Genomic DNA, 19,674 nt, shown 5'->3' with positions numbered 1-19,674 from the left:
AACAACAGAGGAAATGTGCAACTAATATTTGATAGTGAAGTCATATGGAACTGCGGATGCAGATCTTGAGTAAAACTGGAGTAACTCTGCAGGTCATTCCCTTCAGCATCCCTGAAGGGAATGGACAGGTGACAATTCGGATCCAGCCCCTTCTTCAGACTCATAGACTGATATAATAGTTCTGCTTAGAGTTATTATTCTTCTACTGGTTTTGGTATTATGGAATTAATGACACTTAATAATTTTAATAAAGTTAGGAACTGTACGTAAGAGATTCACCCAAACCATCTGATGGTTTGGTGCTGGATATTACAAATAATCAAACGACACCATAAATTTATTTATTTGGTAAGGTGCTAAAGGGGATAAAAGAAATTCATTGCTTGGACAGTCTTGGTCGGGGTTAAGGCACCTTCTCCCTCGGCTCCAGATCTCATAACTTACCTTAATGTGGTCAATAATTCTTTACAAAATTGCACTTTACTGAACTCAAACATGTGTCTCGTTAGATTCTTACTAAATCTCCTTATTGAACTAATGTGTAAACAAACCAGCAGTCCATGTTCATCAACACTATCTTCTAATATGTAAAGGAAATACTTGTTTTCACACAATGTCTTTCAAAATCGCAATAGGATTTAGAATTGATTAAGTGGTCCAGTGTAACGATGCTACTGTACATTAATTCATCAGCAATGTCATACAAGGAATACCTGTGGTGCTTGTGGCACTTGACACTTTGTATGATAGACCAGCTAAATTACGTGGGCTTATTTTGTAATGAAAATAATTATGCAGATGACTAGGGATAGTTTGCCCAGGAATTTCCCCCTTGTTTTCAAAGCAGTAATGGCACACAAGCTGTATTTTATGTTGACTGATGAAATTTGCCTGTTATGGAGACAGCACCCAGAAACACACATTTCCTTGATTAATGGTGTGCTCCAGAGCTCCATCAGTCAAAGCCATACATAATGTAGCTATGGCATCAAGCTCTGACTCCTCTGGCCACAGAACTGTGGCTTCTACAACTTCACTCATTCTTTGACCAGTAAATCAATGTTCATATACTTTGGTTGTTATAAGTTGTTACATTTTAAGCTTCCGCATATATTAATGGCATGGTGGCGCAGCGGTAGAGTTGCTGCCTCACAGCACCAGAGACCCGGGCTCAATCCTGATTATGGGTTTTTGTATGTTCTCCCTGAGACTGGGTGAGTTTTCTCCGGGTGCTCCGGTTTCCACCCACACTCCGAAGATGTACAGTTTTTTAGGTTAATTGACTTTTATAAATTGCTAATTGTCCCTAGTGTGTAGGATAGTGCTAGTGTACGGGGTGGACACTGGTTGGCCTGCACTCAGTGGGCAGAAGGGCCTGTTTCCACGCTGTATCTAAAATCTAAAACATTCCGAAGAAACATCTATCGGCAATGAATTGTGATTTGTGATCAGAATGATGTGATCAAAAATAAGAAATTTGTAGCTCAGAAAAGTTTTTTTAATCTAGAGTTGTGAGGGAGTGGAATCAACGATGGAAATTGATGGCTGAAATTGACCACACTAACTATTAAGAAAGGAGATGAGGAAATGCCATGAGGTACCAAGTAGCCAAACCTTCACATGGAGTTTAACTGACAGTACAGGCCAACTACAAACCTGCAAGTCTTTGGGAAGTGGGAGGAATCTGGAGCACCTGGAGAAAATCCAGGGAGAACGTGCAAATTCCACACACATAGAAAGCAGTTTATTAAAAAAAACTGCCACTCACGGCTGTGATTTTTGGCCATCTTACTCAGAGTCCCCCTCCGCTGTGCAGGACAAGAAGATTTTTCCCATCGATGAAAAATAAAAGAGTTATTAGTGTTTAAAAAATGTTGAGATTCTCTCTCCTGAAGGCCATGCCCCTTCCGGAGGGACTATAAAACCCGGAAGTGTTGAGTGCCTCAGTCAGTCTCTGCAAGATGGGGGAGCAAGAGGGTCACGTCTCTCAGTCTCAGCTGTGAATAACACTGAACATATGTCTACTAAATTGTGAGTGTGGTTTTACTGACCTTGAGTGCCCTTAATGTGGTTTGAAAATGAAAATGTGGTTGGTTTAAAGTGAAGCACAGCAAATTGCTGTTGGTGGTGGTTGGTTTAAAGTGAAGCACGGAAAATGGCAGTTGGTGGTGGTTGGTTTGAAGTGAAGCACTGCAAATGGCTGTTGGTGGTGGTTGGTTTGAAGTGAAGCACTGCAAATGGCTGTTGGTGATGGAAACTTGACAACTTCCTGTTTGCACTGTATATTGATTTTAGATAAAACGCTACCACTTACGGCTGTGATGTTTGGCCATCTTACTCAGTCCCCCTCCGCTCATCATGTGCAGAGGATTCTTCCCATCAATGAAAAATAAAAGTGTTACTAGTGTTTAAAAAATGTTGAGAATCTCTCTCCTGTCAATCACGCCATGAAGGCCACGCCCCTTCTGGTGTGAGGGGGAGGGATTATAAAACCCGGAAGTGTGGGTGTGGCTCAGTCTCTGCAAGATGGGGGAGGGAGAGATCATGACTCTGTCTGAGCTGTGAATCAACTGAACACACTGAATGTCTACTGAACTGTGAGTGTGGTGTTTATATGCTGTTTTGTGTGGTTTTATCGTGGTTTTATGGTGGTTTCACCCTGCTTGAAATGGTATGAAACTGCATTTGAATGTGGTGGCCTTGCACCCTGCATGAAATGGTATGAAACTGCATTTGAATTTGGTGGCCTTGCACCCTGCTTGAAGTGGTACGAAACTTCACTTGAATTTGGTGGCCTTGCACCCTGCTTGAAATGGTACGAAACTTCACTTGAATTTGGTGGCCTTGCACCCGGCTTGAAATGGCATGAAACTGCACTTGAATTTGGTGGCCTTGCACCCGGCTTGAAATGGTACGAAACTTCACTTGAATTTGGTGGCCTTGCACCCGGCTTGAAATGGCATGAAACTGCACTTGAATTTGGTGGCCTTGCACCCTGCTTGAAATGACATGAAACTGCACTTGAATTTGGTGTCCTTGCACCCTGCTTGAAATGGCATGAAACTGCACTTGAATTTGGCGGCCTTGCACCAAGCGTGAAATGGTAGGAAACTGCATTTGAATTTGGTGGCCTTGCACCCTGCTTGAAATGGAATTTCAAGGAATAGCCGTGAGTGAGCTGCCAGCACATCAGGCTTGAGTGACTGAGCTGCCACCCCAAGAATCCATTTGGCCCACAATGTCCATGCTAGCCCTCTGGAAACTAGTCCCTTCAGCCCGCAGCATCCATACTAGCGCTCCAGAAAGCCAGCCCCCCTCCACTGGCCACCAATATTGGAATTGGTGGAGTGGTGGAATATTGCGTTGGGGGACCAGCCCTCCCGTGTGAACATGGGATCCAACGGGTCCCACTTAGTCTAGTTACTTTTAAAAGTCCTTTATTTGATTTCAAAAATGAAGAACAAACATTTCTGTGAAGCAAGTAGGTGAATGGTATTAGAGTAAAAAGAGTTCAGCGGCGTTAAACACCAGAGCTCAGATAATGATCTAAATGGCCTGTTTTTGTGCTGCAACAATTCATGATTCTGTGAACACTCTAGCATCTTTTCATTCAATATTCTCAAATGTCTTTGCATTGACTATTGGTAACACTGCACTAACAATGCTGCATCGATTAGCCCTGTCTAAACACAATGGGCTTTTTTTCTACAAAGGTATCCAGGATGAATGTTTGTGACAACAGAAAAAGAACCATCTCCCTCCAGAGATCAGATTCAATAACACTTTCAAAAGTTGTTTTCTGTCCACTGGGTCACACAAAATATAATGCGATTATGATTTGTTTACAGTCACTCCTCCCACCTATCACTTTCTCCAAATAATGTTCTAACACAATTAAGAAAAGAATACTTTGTTTCCCCCAGTCTTCACAACATACAGCAAACTTGGCACAAACTGTAGGCATGTCTTTGGCTGGCCTTGTAGAACGACTATCGATGAATAGAATATCAGAAGGTTCAAGGAGAATGCAAACCTTTCCAGTAGCAAATCTTTTAAATTACATGACATCAGAGTGTGGAGGCAGATCTCTTGCCCTTGGCATTATTCTACATTAGTGAAAACGACAAGGCACTTAAGATTGTCAAACAAGCAATTCTTGGCCTTCCTGGGGAAAGCCTTCTGACAAAAGAGGATTCCCAAATTGAGTAGTTGTCCACTATAGCTGCTCTAGTGAATTAGTGGTTTTCTCCATGCTTAAAATGATTATTCTGACCCCATATATTCAATCTCGCAAATTTAGCTGAGCAGTAAAAGTACTGTTTGATTGCCTGCTTAACATAAGTCTTCCTTTGAATGGCCAAACTTGGAGCAACAATAAGTTTAGTTTATGGCTAGTTAACTGCCTAATGTTCTTCAGGAAAGAGTGCATCAGAGCTAATTCACCATCAAGTTGGTATATGGGGTCAGTGTTGTTTGATGATCGATGTTTCATCACTCACCGTCGATGGAAGTCTGATTGACATTAAATATGCCAGTGGCAATATGCAATTTAGAAATCCTGCTCCTGAGAACTTGAGAAAATGACACTGATTACTTCACAAACGTTTTCAGAATGGATGGAAATTGAGGCTTTCCCTATTCTAAAAATGGTGTAGTAACTCAATGGGTCAGGCAGCATCCCTGGAGAAAGGAATAGATGACGTTTTGGGTTGTAAATCGTCTTCCGATGTTCTGACCTGACAATCCACCTATAACGTCACCTACTCCTTTTCTCCAGTGATGCTGCTTGACCCGCTGAGTTACTCCACCATTTTCAAGATTCAAGATTCAAGATACATTTAATTGTCACATCTGCCAGATGGCACAGTGAAATGAAATTCCCCTACAGCCATACAATTAAAAAAATAAAGAACACACACTATAGAATTTGACATAAAACATCCCCACACAGCAGAATCAAAGTTTCCCACTGTGTGGGAAGGCACCAAAGTCAGTCTGTTCCTCCACTGTTTCCTGTGGTCAGGGCCTCCCCAAGCCCTCCGCAGTTGCAGCTACGGACGGCCCGATGTCCAGGACCGCTCGCCGGGGTGTTACAAGTCCGACGTCGGGGCTGCGGGATGTCCTCAGCGGCGTGGACACAGAGTCGGCCCCCTCCTACCGGAGTCGGCGGCTCCCAAAGTCCGTAGGCCGCGCCGGGTGGAGACTGCTGCTGAAGACCCTCTGCAAGGCGCCCCAGGACTCCACGATGTTGTTCAGCGCCGCCCGCATTGGAACCTCTCCGCACCAGAGCTCCACGATGTTGGAGCAACGGCTCAACACTCCGGAGCTCCAAACGGTGACCCAGGTAGGCATCGCCCGCTCCGCGGTGACTCCAGCGCTGCGCCGCCGCTGTAGCAGCCCCGGTCCGGTACTCGGTCCCCGGCAGGAAAGGCCGCTCCGATCCAGCTGGTAGGCCGCGAGGTGGGGGGCGAGGACGTGACTCGGAGAAATAGTCGCGTCCCCGCCAGGAAGAGACTGGGAAACGGTTTCCCCCTTACCCTGCCCCCCTCCCCCACATAGAAAAGTTAAAGTTTCCCCCAACACAAAACTTTAGACTAACTAAAAATAAAAAAAAGATTGAAATAACAGTAGTGCAGCACCCCTAGAGCATTTTGCATCTATCTTCAGTATAAAACAACATTTGCAGTTCCTTCCTACACACCCAATCTGAAAATACTGGGTTGGTTACCGACCTGATGTGAAGCCATGTGAGCATTTGAGTGGTGCCGCCGCCAAACACCCAGACAGTGAAGAACACGATCATCAGGGTGGTGGTGAACATCATCTGCTTGGGCTTTGTGTTGGTATCTCGGATTGCCAGGGCAAATGCAATAGCACCACGCAAGCCTAGAAACAAAGGGTTAAATATGTTAACCCACAGATGTAGGTGACAAGAGACCAGGGCTTTAGTACCCAATCAGCCTAGTTATCACCAGAAATAGAAGTTGAAACTTCAAATATCTGCTTGGCAAAATAGACACAGCAAAAACACGTGCCTGAACCAGGATTCATTCTTCTGCTTATCCAGCTCAAGGGACATGTGTTGTCTAGTCATTGAAACTCCTGGTTGCTCAATCAGAACAATATGCAGTGAGTGAACTTAAAAACAGAAATAGCTCCACATTTGCATCAATTCAGAACAAATGACCTCAATTTCCCTTTAAATTAATCACACTTGTCAAAAGATAGATCAGTGTTCCCTCAGTGCATTTTAGCATCCAATAAGATAGTTGGCAGATTATCATCCACTCTGGTCTCAGAAAGAATGGTGGTTTTGATTGTTGTTGTGTTTTCAGTTGGAACCATCATAAGGTGAGCAATAGGTGGCTGGTGTAGGGAGAGAGTATATCCCCCTATATTCAGCTGGTGGTGTGGGTGCTTCTATAACATACAGGTGAGAAGAGAGTGGAAAAATAGGTACTGCTCACTAAACTGAGCGTTGGTTGGGAAGAAAGCTTGCTGGTAGACTGTTTATTAAGTGAGTTGCTGAGACCCGGGTTTGATCCTGACTGTGGGTACTGTCTGTACAGAGTTTGTATGTTGACTCCATGGGGTTTCTCTGGGTGGTCCTGTTTCCTCCCACATTCCAAAGATGTACAGGTTTGTAGGTTAATTAGCTTCTGTACAATTGTAAATTCTCCCTAGTATGCAGGATAGTGCTAGTTCACGTGGTGATCGCTGGTTGACATGGACTTGATGGACTGAAAGAGCCTGTTAACACACTGTTTCTCTAAAGTCTAAAGAATGATGTAGTCAAGAGTTCGAGAGTTCAGGAATCATTTATTATCACATGCACCAATTTGTACAGTGAGATTTGATTTACCATACAGCCATACGAATAAAAAGAACCCAACACACAATAGAATTTAACATGAACATCCCCCACAGCAGAATCAACGTTTCCCACTGTGAGGGAAGGCAATAAAGTTCAGTCAACTTCCTCTTTGTTCACCCGTGGTCGGGGCCTTTGGGCCCTCCGCATTTGCCACAAGGCGGCCCGATGTTTCAGGCCCTCTCGCTGGGATGATCGGAGCACCGGCGTCGGAACAGAAGAACACTCTCAGCGGCTTGGAGTTTCCGAGTCGGCCACTTCCTATCGGAGACCGCGGCTCCCGAAGTCCACAGGCTGAGCTGGACGGAGCTCCAACACTGGCGATCCCTGGCAAAGATCCCAGGCTCGGCGATGTTAAAGTCAGCGCCGCCCGTGGCTGGAAGCTCCGCAAACACAGCTCCACGGTGTTAATCAGCAGGCCCAACACTCCGGAGCTCCACACAGCGATTCCCGGTAAGGCATCGCCCGCTCCACGATGGAATCTAGTGCTGCGCCGCCGCTGAAGCTCTGGCAGCTCCGTCAGGAAAGGCCGCGCCAATCCAGTTGGTAGGCCACGGGGGTGGGGGGGGGCGAAGATGCGACTCGGAGAATTGACATATCCCGACCAGGACGTGACTGGGAAACGGTTTCCCCCTTCCCCTCCCCACCTCCCCCACATAAAAAAGACTAAGAAATCTCCAGGAACATACTTTTAAACAGACTAAAAATAACAAAAAAAGGTGAAAGGACGAACAGACTGCTTGCTGATAAGAAGATGCCGTATTCTTGGTTGTTGTTTAGCATTTATCCATGGTAACTGGAATATAGTCTAGTTGCAGATATTTCAAGAAAACCTAAATGGATTTTTTAAAAAGGTCATCTTCTCACTTTCCCAGTGTGAACTAGTTCTTGGCACATGAAAGACTTTGACTAAATGGCATGCCCAGTCAGGGAGGGCAAAATCTGATGAGCCAGTAGATAGTGCCAGCCACAGGTCTGCATATTGTCCTCTTGTCTGACCCTCATTCAAATCTCAATCCAGAGACTCTGTCAGGAATGAAACTCCAGTAGTTCACTGAGGGAATGTTGCATAATGTCTCAGAGGTGATATGCAATGGTAACAGGCCCTTCAGCTCATTGTGCCTGTGTCAACCTTCTATCACCTCTTTATACATTGTTGAAATTACTGCCTTTCAGGCGTACCATTAGACCGAGTCCTTGTTTGTTCCCTGGGTTGATATTTTGCACTATTTTGAGAATGAGCACGGGAATTTCTCTATGGAGCTGGTCAATAATTTTCCATTAACTGGTAACAGTGGCACTAATTTTTGGGTCATTATCCTATTGCAGTTTGTGTGAGCTCGCTGTGTCCAAGTTTGCTACATGATGTTTCGCATGATGATATTTCAAAAGTATATTATTGAATATAAAGAGATTTGGGAAGTACCAAGGTTGTGAAAGGCATTGTATATGTCTGATCTTTTACTTTTCTTTTTCATTAGAGGCTACAGAGCCACAACAAGGGCAGATTTAGATGGTTTGCATTTACACAATCCCCTTAAATGTATCAGAAATAGAGTCACTATTGTAACATGGAGGGTGGCTGGAGGTGGGCTGGGGAGAGACCCATAACTGCCTCTTCATTGTTCAGTGTGCCACAATTAGAAATATCTATACCATTACTAAAACTCTCATCTTGACCACTTACAGTTTGCGTTTCTTTAAATTTGCGCAAAAACAGTAACATATATCGCTATGATTTTTTCGCCACCTTACTCACCGTTCGCCTCTGCTCCAAGCGCACCAGGTTTTGTGAAAAATTGGTGAAATATTAGAAAAGTTATGAAGGTTTGAAAAATCGTTAGATCAGCAGATTGGTCTTCTTGCCTGTCATTCACAATGAAGGTAACGCCCCTTCCGGCACCCGCAGAGAATAATACCCCGGAGGCGGGGCTGAGTCCGTGAGCAGCGTGTGGGCAGCGGACAGAAAGCAGTGTGAGCCGGGAGCTGTTAAGTTGAACCGAAAGCCTCCGAGTGAAGTTGGAGTGGGACCGGGAGCTGTTGCCTGAGGCCAAAAGCTGAAGGTGCGGGGTGAGCAGAGTGCGAGCTGTGTCTGCTGCGACCCCCCCCCCTTCCCACTCTCCCTTCCCCCACCCCCCTCCCCCACACCCCCCCCTCCCCACAGAAAGGGGGGGAGTGTTGGGGGATGAGGGGATCTATTGGCATCCCTCTTAGCCTTGTGGAGATCATACTCGCCCTTCTTGTACAGTTCGGGATCGATCCTGGACACGCATTAACAGTGAATGAGTCTCCCTGTTAATCCAAGGTTTCTGGTTAGGATAGACCCTGATTATCTTTGTCAGATTGCAGCCATCAACATATTCCTTGATGAAATGGGGTGGCGACCGAGATATACTCCTTAAAGTTAAATATTGTGGCCTTGAACATGTTAAAAGCCATTGGCTCAAGACAGTCTTGAAGTAGACTCTTGGCCTCCACAGATCACTGCTGTATTACTCTTTTGTTGGTGCCTCGTGTCTCAGTATCGGTCTTTAGGTTGGCAGAAACAGCACTGATGGATGATCAAGCTGATTGAAGTGACGGATGAAATGATGGGTGTACTTGATGGTGGTATAGCAGTGATCAAGTGTGTTAACACCCCACATAGGTATTTGGTATTCTGTTCTTGATGTTAGCTTGACTGACGTCACCAGCAAAAATGAACAGGGGTATCAGGATTTGCTATCTTAAGAGGGTTGATGACTGAGTATAATTTGTCCAGTCCCAGCTTGGTGTTGGCATGGGGTGATATGTAGACCACCAATAAGATAGTAGAGGTGAATTCCTACGGTTGATAAAGGGGACGGCATTTTATAAACAAGTATTCCAGACCAGGAGAATAGAATTGAGTTAAGACTATCACATCAGTGCACTATGAATCATTGACCAAAAAGCAGATGCTTCTGCCTTTCCAATTGTCTGTGGATTTTGTATGGACCATGCAATAAATGTGGAAATGTTTCAGTGAAACAAAGAACACAGCAGTCACTGGTATTCCTTTGAAACAGCAGCCTTGCACCAAGCTCTTCGATTTTATTATCATGATTGAACAAGAACTGGAAGTACGTATGCTGGGGGGGGGGCTGGCATGATGTCAAAATCCCCATCATTTCAGCCGCACCTGACTGCTTTGCTTTATCGGTACACACAGCTGTGCCAGTAGCGTCGACTTCACTGAAGATTGGTAGCTCTTTTGAAATGGCAATGATTTACTGGAACTGTTCAGTGCTGGAAATAACAACTTTCTCATTACTGGAATGTATAGATAATAAGGAGAAGTGATCATAAAGCCTTGTGTAAAATGTCATCACTCTCTAATGAAGAGAAAGCCACGAGTGGAGAATTTTAGTTGCAAGACTGTGTTTGTTTCCTTATAATAAAGGAGGCTGAAGGAGATTTAATTGAGGTGTTTAATTGAATGAGAGACCTAGACAGAGTAGAGTCGAAGGACTTATTTCTCTTAATGGAAAGATCAGTAACCAAGGGCTCTGGTTTGAAGAAGCTGCTAGAGAGATTACAAGGGAGAACATTTCATTTGGAGAGTTGTGAAAGTCCAGAACTCGTTTCCCAAAGAGAGTGGAGACAGAAACCCTTGTTGCATTTTAAAATACGACCATGGACAGAGTGAGAATGCAATCAGGCTGGGTACCTATTTGCCACAGCCTCGCACACTGCTATAAGTTTCAATGGTAATGATAAAATATAACTTTATTAGATGTTTATATGAAAAAAGATGGAACTTCAGCTATTTACTGAGTACTGTAGACCATTTTCTTAATGCAGACTTTATAAATACAAGTTTAATGAATGGTGAAGATAGCCACTGTCACGAAACAATCCATACTCCCATGGCTCAGTAGGCACAGACACTTGTTGATATCATTATCACAGGTTGGCAATCCATGCCTGGAAAACACATCTTCCAGAGCCAGCCTGAAAGCTTAGATGAAGCTCGGCTTGATAGTTATTGGGACTGGCAGTTGTAATTATCTAAAGGAGTTCATATCAGGGGATTAATAGTGTTTGCTAACATCTAGAGCTTGAGATAAAAGAAAAATCAATGGCTTTCCAAATAGCAGTTTTAGTGCAATTCTCTTCAAGCTTTTCCACATTGATTTCAGCTGCGACGGGACTCAGGCTTTCTCCTTGGGATTTCTCATGTGCCACTGCTGGACTCATTCCTGATCCTTTGACACTATGTGCGATTGCAGTGAACATAACAATAATCTCCAACTGTGGCAGATTTTGCCCCCTATTCATTCGTTTACAAATGAGTAGTGTAGCTTGGTGCAAATCAACCTTTTGTCGCTTGCAGTGACTTTTCTGATTTGTAGCTGAATAAACCTAGTTTGCATGGGCACAGGACTACTGTATAAATCTGTCCAGAGTTAAAAAAAAAGTGAACAAATGTTCATCTCACTCAGTGACATCACAGGATGACTAGAATTGGAAATGAGGTGGAAAAAGTCTCCCAATTGTATCATATTTGGCAGCAGGGATCGAGATGCACTGTGGGACAGGGAACAAAGGGTATTATCCAATCTGGTCTTGGCAAAGGTAACTTGTGAGTGGTTAATATTGAGATTGGATGCTTGAAATATGAACCACTCTATGCCCAAGAACAATTAATGAGCACCTGAAAGAGGAGAAAGATAGGAAGCAAATTATCTTTATTATATCGATGGCAAGATTACTCTTCTCCAAACTTTGTAAATTCAGTTAGTTAGATCTTCACTTTGAGGGGGAGGAATCAGTGATTAAAGACCACTGATATCCTGTGGTTCGTCAGAAAAGGGGACTGATGTTTGAATCTGCCATTCATCCTGGACCTGTTCTGCACATTGGATACACTGCTTTAATGACTCAGCATGGGAGCCCAGACTACAAATGCCAACATTCAGGGCTGTGAAATGTAGACCTGCATTTTTGTACAAATGGAATCAAATAATTGATCAAATAATTTCTTCACAGCATGCAGACAGAAAGTGGCTGATTTACATTGTGTAAGCTCCCACAAGTAGCAACGTAATGATGACCACCCACTTTCAGTGATATTGCTGAAGGGATAAACAGCTACCAGGACTTTGGAGAGAATTCTCCTATTTTTCAAAATATTGTCACTGGGGTCTTTCATGGCCACCTGAGACAGTAGATGGGACCTTGTTTAAATGTCCCTTCCAGAGACAGTCTGCCGTTCTCAGAACCACACAGGAATCCGCTTGCATTTCTGGTCCATGACAGCATAATTTTCTGACTCTGAGATGACCAACAAAAGCAACGGTCAGAATCCAAGGCGGAGCTTTAACAATTCCACTGCAGAAATTACATTAAAGTGACCTTTTGTTTTCAATAATTTTGGAGAGAAGTCTGATAGACTAGATTATTCTTAAAACACCGATGCACAAACAGGGCTGTCTGTCCTTGCGTTTCACAATGCAGCTAGTCACCACGCTGTTAGTTCCAATCAGATTGTCAAATCTTAACATGATACCTCTTAGTAGCTCATCAGCCATAATTACATGGTCTTTTACCCATTAATGAAAAAAGAAAATAGGTTCCATTAATACCAGATTGTATTCCATTCATTTGGGGATCATCTGAACACATCTGGTTTATGCATACATCTGGTCTAACTTCAAACCAGGTGGCAGGTACATGTGGTTAGCTCCCAACTCATGTACTGTGATTCCACTGGCTGTTCAAAACAGAGCCAGAATCAAAATTCTCTGCTTCCAAAAAATGTGCTGTGAAAGGCAAAAAAATTCAGGTAGAGACCGTTGTCAGGTAGGTTTCTTACTTGTGACAACTAATGTTTGCTCTAGTGATACAGGCAATTAATAGTTTAATAGAAAGTAATAAATAAACTGCTTGAAGAACACAGCGAGTCAAGCAATATGTCTCCAAGTGTCCCACTTCAGCATCTTGTGTCTTCAATTTAAAAATAAATGTTTGATTTCATTCATAGACAAGGTTGCAACACAGTAGGGGTGTGCAAATATGGATACAGATTGATTAGCGGACTTTTTAGTTTAGAGATACATGGCGAAAACAGGCCCTTCGGCCCACCGAGTCCACGTTGACCATCAATCCCGCTCATTCACACTATCTTAATTAATTAATATAATTAATTAATATAATTACTATTAACACTAATATTAACACATTAACACACTAGGGACAATTTACAATTATACCAAGCCAATTAGCTGACAAATCTGTATATCTTTGGAATGTGGGAGTAAACCGGAGATCCCTTAAAAAACCCATGCAGGTCATGGGAAGAACGTACAAACTCCACACAGACAGCACTTATAGTCAGGATCGAACCTGGATCTCTGGTGCTGTAAGGCAGCAACTCTGCCACTGCGCCACCTTGCTGTCCTTGGTTGCTTTACGTTGGAAGTATGACAAGGTATTAAATTAATTTGACCAAATAAGGCCAAAGAGAGAGAAGTTTATGGATAAAGTGACGCTGATCATTGCAGAATAACCATGGAGGTTACAAAGGGGACCATAATCAAACTGAAGACACAAGAGCTATGGTTCTATGGCAACACTTGCTTCTTAGTCATTAAGGATGTAGGTTCAAGGCCCATTTAGGATACGTGAACATCAATTGCTGCAGTACACTGACTTTTTGAGTTAAAGGAAAATGAGGAATGGGTCTAACAGGATTGCACTAAGAGCTGGTACAGACACAATGAATCAAACTGGCTATTCTCATGCTGCAACAATTCAGATTCTAGTATAAACAAAAGCACGAATGCAAGATAAAATGTAATTTTGGATTCACCCTTATGCCCCTTGAAGATCACTACAAGCAATGATGACATGAAGATTGTACAAATACCACCAACAACCAACATTAAGGCAACTCCTTTAATCAAGAACACAGACATAATCAGGCAAAATATTTTTTAAATTATCACAGCAACAAAGGAGGCCCATTGGCCCACTGAGACGGCTGGATCTATGTAGGCCAACAGTTCTATTTCTCTGAAGTGGAGTCTGAAGAAGGGTTCCGACCCAAAACTTCCCCCATTCTTTTTCTCCGGAGATGCTGTCTGACTCGGTGAGTTACTCCAGCACGTTGTGTCTATCTTCGGTCCTATTTCTCCCTTCCCCACTTCCCGACAAAGCCCAGCAACTTATTCTGTCTCAGGTTCTTATCCAGTATCCTGCTGAAGCTATTGAATAATTCTGCTTCCACATCCCCCTAAAGTAAGTGAGTTTCAGATCGTAACGACAGTCTGAGTAAAAGTGCTTTAAATCACATCCTCCATGTATCTTTTACTAAGATTATGTAACTGGTCCTTCAACCATCCATTGCCAGGGCAAACTTCCTTCTATTTTCTAATTTAAATCTCTCATTTTGTACACTTGTTAAGGACAAGGTATCAACATTCAGAGGCAACTGACTTACCTGAAAACATCATCATGTGTTGGAAGTTCCAAGGAATCCTCTTTTTCCGCCTCAGGTTCAGCAGAAAGGTCAGAGGGTATATGTTACAAGCACGCCCCACAAAGATAGCGAGCTATTGAAGCCATATGTTAAGGAAAACAGCAAAGAGTCAGCTAATATATACTTACTGTAGATTACAGTTTGGATTTTTAGATTACTCAGTATGTTACTGATCAACAATACCCATCTCAACAAACCAAGACGTTTCTGTGAACCTTAATTCATTAAAGGAACATTATATCTACAAGTAATTGTTCAGACAAGAACAATGCCCCTTGTACATTATCTTCAGATCACTTTAGAGGTCAAACTACTAAAGGAAAAATTACTGGAATAAATATAAAGAATAGAAATTCAGGGAATCTGGAAATCGTGAAAACCTGCAAAGATTAATTCGAGGAAATTGCCTTTTATTCTTTATTTTATTGATTTGTTCATAGGATATGTATGTTGGGGACAATGTTATGTTTATTATCCTTCTGAATATGCCCCTGAACTGAGGTTGCTGTTAAGAGTCAACCACCTTGCTGAATGTGAAGTCACATTTAGGCCAGATTCCTTTCCTTCCATGACATTATTGAACCAGATGGGTAACATTGTTACTTTTACTGGTGCTAGCTTTTTATTCCAGATCTATTTAATTATGTGAATTTACACTCCACTCCTGTTGTGGTGGGATCTGTACTTCTATCTCTGGATCAATGTTCTGGGCTGAATATTGGTCCAGCAATTAGCCAAGGTTCCAGGAACAGAGAATACATGGCAATCAGAATTCCATGATGAAATAATTAAGCATCTCGCTGTCTAAGAGAAGTCCATCTGCCTATTTCACTCGTAAACATCCTTAGTTCAGCGACATTCAGAGCTTTCAGCAGTAGATCTATCAGCTCTTAATAGGTCTGCAATGATGGGTGCTGGAAAGTGGAGTAGTCTTAAAATATGTCAAGAATTCAACCTGGAACTTTTCCATTAGCATGCATACTGCACTGTAAGAAAGAACAATGGAGGCATGGTGGCACAACGGTAGTGTTGCTGCCTTACAATGCCATGGACCCGGTTTCGATCCTGACTACGGGTGCTGTCTGTATGGAGATAGTAGGTTCTCCCCGTGACCTGCAAGAGTTTTCCCCGGGATCTCCAGTTTCCTCCCACCATTCAAAAGATGTACAGGTTTGTAGGTTAATTTGCTCGGTAAAATTGTAATTTGCCCCTAGTGTGCAGGATGGTGTTAATGTGCGGAGATTGCTGGTTGGTGCAGACTTGGTGGGCCGAAGGGCCTGTTTCCGCGCTGTATCTCTAAACTAAACAAAACATTTTCGCTAGCTCCAACACAATTCTTCTATTTGAAGAGTTCTCATAAAAGAGATGTTTACATTCAGACATGGATAGGGCATTGGACCGTCCAAATGTTTGGGCGTTCATTAAGTCTACTCATGCCTCCCTGCAACCTCTTACTTACTTAACGCTGTACAACAAGAAGCTGCCCTGTGTGTCTCTTGCCTCTAGGTCTATTTCTTTGCCACTGTGGAATAGTCCTTCCCTCCTTTGAACCCTCCACCCCATCCCACCCCACCATTATTTAGCATGCATGCATTCTTTGCTTACACTCTGTAGCAGCTGTGCTTGTTGCTTATATTGTGATATGACCCTTTAAAGGTTACTTTTTAAAGTGAAGAATTGTGAGGAATAGGAAAGTCGACATAGGGAATTAGAAACCTCAAGTTTATTGTTCCTCGAGCAGAGAAGTGTTACGTGACGTTAACAAATGAGCGATTTTTCGAATTTATTTGAAACAGTGTTGGGGAGAGAACTAACATCATTTAGTGTAGAACATGGGACAGAAAACATGTTGTAGGGCAATTAATAATGTGCATTAACCAGGACAAAATATATTCAGCATGATGTTTCTCACATACAGTGCATTACTGTATTCAGGTTGGATTGAAGCAGTTAAATATCATGAACAAGAACACAAAATGCTGGACATTTTTAATGGTTGCAGAGAAAATAAGTCAATGTTAATGTTTCAGATCCATGACCTTGCATCAGATGGTTAGGCAGGTTTCTGACTGAATGGTGTTCACTAATAATTATGTGGATGGCAGTTTCACACCATTGTGTCCTCAGGCAAGCTATAATGCTTTCATTATTTTTTATCTAAGTCAGGTTAATTCCAGGGCTGTTAAGCAGTCATCTGCTTCTATTCAATGTGAAGGTGTATTCAGCAAGATGTCTTCAAGATCCTCTACAACTCACCCCAGTTGCCTGTAATATCAGCCAAGCTAGAAACCATCCATTCTTGTTTGGCCTTTAATTGATCCCATACCTGTCCACAGCAATTGAATGTTGAAAATCAGAATCCGGTTGTGCAGGTAGAAAAGACGTATTATGTTCAGCCCTAATTTTTAGCCAGGGTTAGAATTTATTAGCAATCTCTTTGGTGCGCTGCCTTCTTAAACCACTGCAGTCAGATTCTGCCAGATTAATGAGGAAGAAACAGATATATTTCCAAGTAAGGATGGAGCAAAGTACGGAGGGGAACTTGTTGGTAATGGTTCTGCTTCTGCTTCCCTTGCTTCTGCTCCTTTGCCCTTCTAGGTGGTAGAGATCAAGAGGTTGGGAGGTGCTGCTGAAGAACTTTTAACAAGTTTACGTAGTGAACAACGCGGGTGGTGCGTGTATGGAACGAGCTGTTAGAGGAAGTTGTTGAGGCAGGTACATAACAACATTTAAAAGACACTTTGACTGGTACACGGATAGAAAATGTTTAGAGGGATATGGGCCAACTGCAGGCTGGTGGGACTAGCGAAGATGGGGCATCTTGGTCGGCATGGACAAATTGGGCCAAGGGGGCCTGTTCCGTACTGTATGACCCTATGATACTAATTGGGTAGATGATGCACACTGTAGCTGTGGTGTATTAGTGATGGGAGAAGGGAATATTCTGTGTGTAAAACTGCTCAAGCTAAGCTACCTGGAAGCTTCTGAGTGTTACTGATAATTTGTGAATGCCGGCAGGTGGAGGATATTCCATTAGATTCCCGACATAAAGAGTGAAATTGATTTAGAAAGATTAGATATCCACAATAAGGCTAGCTAGCCTTTGACTTGCTCATTTCCACAAACTTAAGTAGCTAGCCCAGCTGTTTCTTGTCAATGGTGACCAGAAGATTGATGATGAGCAACTTGACAATGGTAATGTTATTGAGTGCCAAGGAGAAATAGTTAGATTCTTTTTTGTTGGAGATGGTCACAACTGGCATTTTGGTGGTGCGAATATTATTTGCCATTTGATCAGAGGATGCCCCACCACTGTGCAGATCCTGGGCACAGACAGCTTCACTACAAGCAAATTGTGATGTTTGGTGGACTGTGAGGGGTGGGTGGACCCGTTGCTCCTCCCGTGCAGCAGGTGGCGCTGCACAGGACAAAGGGAGATGCCTTGTATATAGTTTATCCTGTCGGCAGACAGTATGCGGGTAGCCATTGTGACTAGTCTTGCTGCCAACATTGAGTGAAACATTAAAGACTTCTGTTGTAAGCTAAAGACTCAAGTGTTTGCGCAGACCTAGAAGACGAGCACGAAACAAATATTCCCAAATATAACCTTATTAAGACCCATGAAATGATGCCCAGGGATTGACACGATTGATAGCCAACAACTTAAACTTCCTACCCTTGGGCTGAGCTGCCACAAATCTGTGGGAAATTTTCCCCTTGACATCCATTGACTTCAGATTTATAAATACTTCTACCCTGATCTCATACTTTGTCAAACCTTGCTTTGATGTCACTTCGGTTTACCACTGGAACCTAAAATGATGATTTGTGAGCATGTTTTTGAGAAAAAAGTACCAGCTGATTACACTATTCACACCTTCCTCCATCTCTTTGTGAAGAAGGAAAATCCATGATCTCCAGAGAAACTGCCTGACCCGTCGAGTTCCTGCAGCACTTTGTGTCTTAAAAAACAGGATTAAATGTTAACAACCAATTTAACTAGTGAATGATATGTTACAGCAGAATGTTATTCATGTCTTGGCAAGTCCACTCGAGGTGATCGATGTTCAACACTTTAATCAGGAGATATTATTTGCCCTTGCCCATCTCAGCAGTTCTTCCAAATGTTGTTCAACATGAAGTACAGAATCAGCACTTGCAGCAGGGCAGGAAATAATCAGGAAGAGATTTTTTGCCCATGTTCAGCCTGAGCCATGAGGTCTGAAATCAATACAAAGGGTTCACATGGCTACTACCTCCCTAAGGTTGCCACAGTAACATTGGATTGATAACTACTCCCAGAAGAAAAATGTGTGGATGCGATTAGCTGAAACAGTTGAGATTAGTTGTTATTAGTTTAGTTTAGTTTAGAAATACAGCGTGGAAACAGAATCTTCGGCCCGCCGAGTCCACGCTGACCAGAGGTCCCATACACTAGCACTATCCTACACACTAGGGACAATATACAATTTTTATTTTACTGAAGCCAATTAACTTACAAACCTCTGCGTCTTTGGAGTGTGGGAGGAAACCGGAGCACCCAGGGAAAACCCACACGGGCAGGGGGAGAACATACACACTCCGTACAGACAGCACTCATAGTCGGGATCCAACCCGGGCCTCTGGTGCTGTAAGGCAGCACCTCAACCGTTGCGCCACCATGTCACCTTGTAAGCTTGAAGGAACATAAAGAGTAGGAGTATGTCACCAGTTGAACTATTGCAGAAGATCGACTTTGGCTTCAGCTCCACTTTCTTGGCTGTTTACTATGATCATCAACTCCCCTAAAGACCAAAAGAATCCATCTGTCCTGACCAGGTTCATATTCAATGGTTCATCCACCAGAATTTAGGATTAGGAAATTGTAAAGCTTTTGAACATTTAGAGAGAAAAAAAAATTACCCTAAATGGATGACTCTTCATTCTAAAACATTAGTTGTAGACTTCTCCTAAAATGGAAATATCCTCGCAACGTTTTGCAGGAGAATAGACTGGGACAACAATCCTTGCATCACAACTTGGATCAAAGTTGAGGGAATATGATTAATCTAAATGGACAACATATTTTTTTTAAAGGTACAGTGCTTACATTCAAAATCTAGAGCTAAATTCATCTCTCACACATTTTATATCTGTGGACTGGCACCCTTTATAGTCATGATTTTATAATATACTAGACCAAGTGCAGACCCGTTGGGTCTGTTCCCCCAATGTGCGGTTGTGGGGGAGGCGGCGGCATGCCACACACTAACTATCCCCCCCCCCCCCCCCCCCCCGCACTCACGCTAATTACCCCTCTTGA

General features: G+C 43.0%; 1 protein-coding gene across 1 annotated transcript in view; it reads right to left on the bottom strand.

Annotated features, from left to right (window-relative positions):
• Positions 1–19,674, bottom strand: part of slc9a9 (solute carrier family 9 member A9) — a 323,375-nt gene that overhangs the window by 147,586 nt on the left and 156,115 nt on the right. Inside the window, exons 11-12 of the mRNA XM_033031006.1 lie at positions 14,334–14,445; positions 5,733–5,886 (exon numbers count right to left, since the gene is read on the bottom strand). Of these exons, the coding sequence (XP_032886897.1) occupies positions 5,733–5,886; positions 14,334–14,445 (266 nt within the window). The remainder of the gene's footprint in view (positions 1–5,732; positions 5,887–14,333; positions 14,446–19,674) is intronic.

Source organism: Amblyraja radiata, chromosome 13 (assembly GCF_010909765.2).
Source record: "Amblyraja radiata isolate CabotCenter1 chromosome 13, sAmbRad1.1.pri, whole genome shotgun sequence".
Taxonomy (NCBI): domain Eukaryota; kingdom Metazoa; phylum Chordata; class Chondrichthyes; order Rajiformes; family Rajidae; genus Amblyraja; species Amblyraja radiata.
Note: the sequence above shows the minus strand (reverse complement) of the source record. Positions and strands in the feature narration are given on the sequence as shown.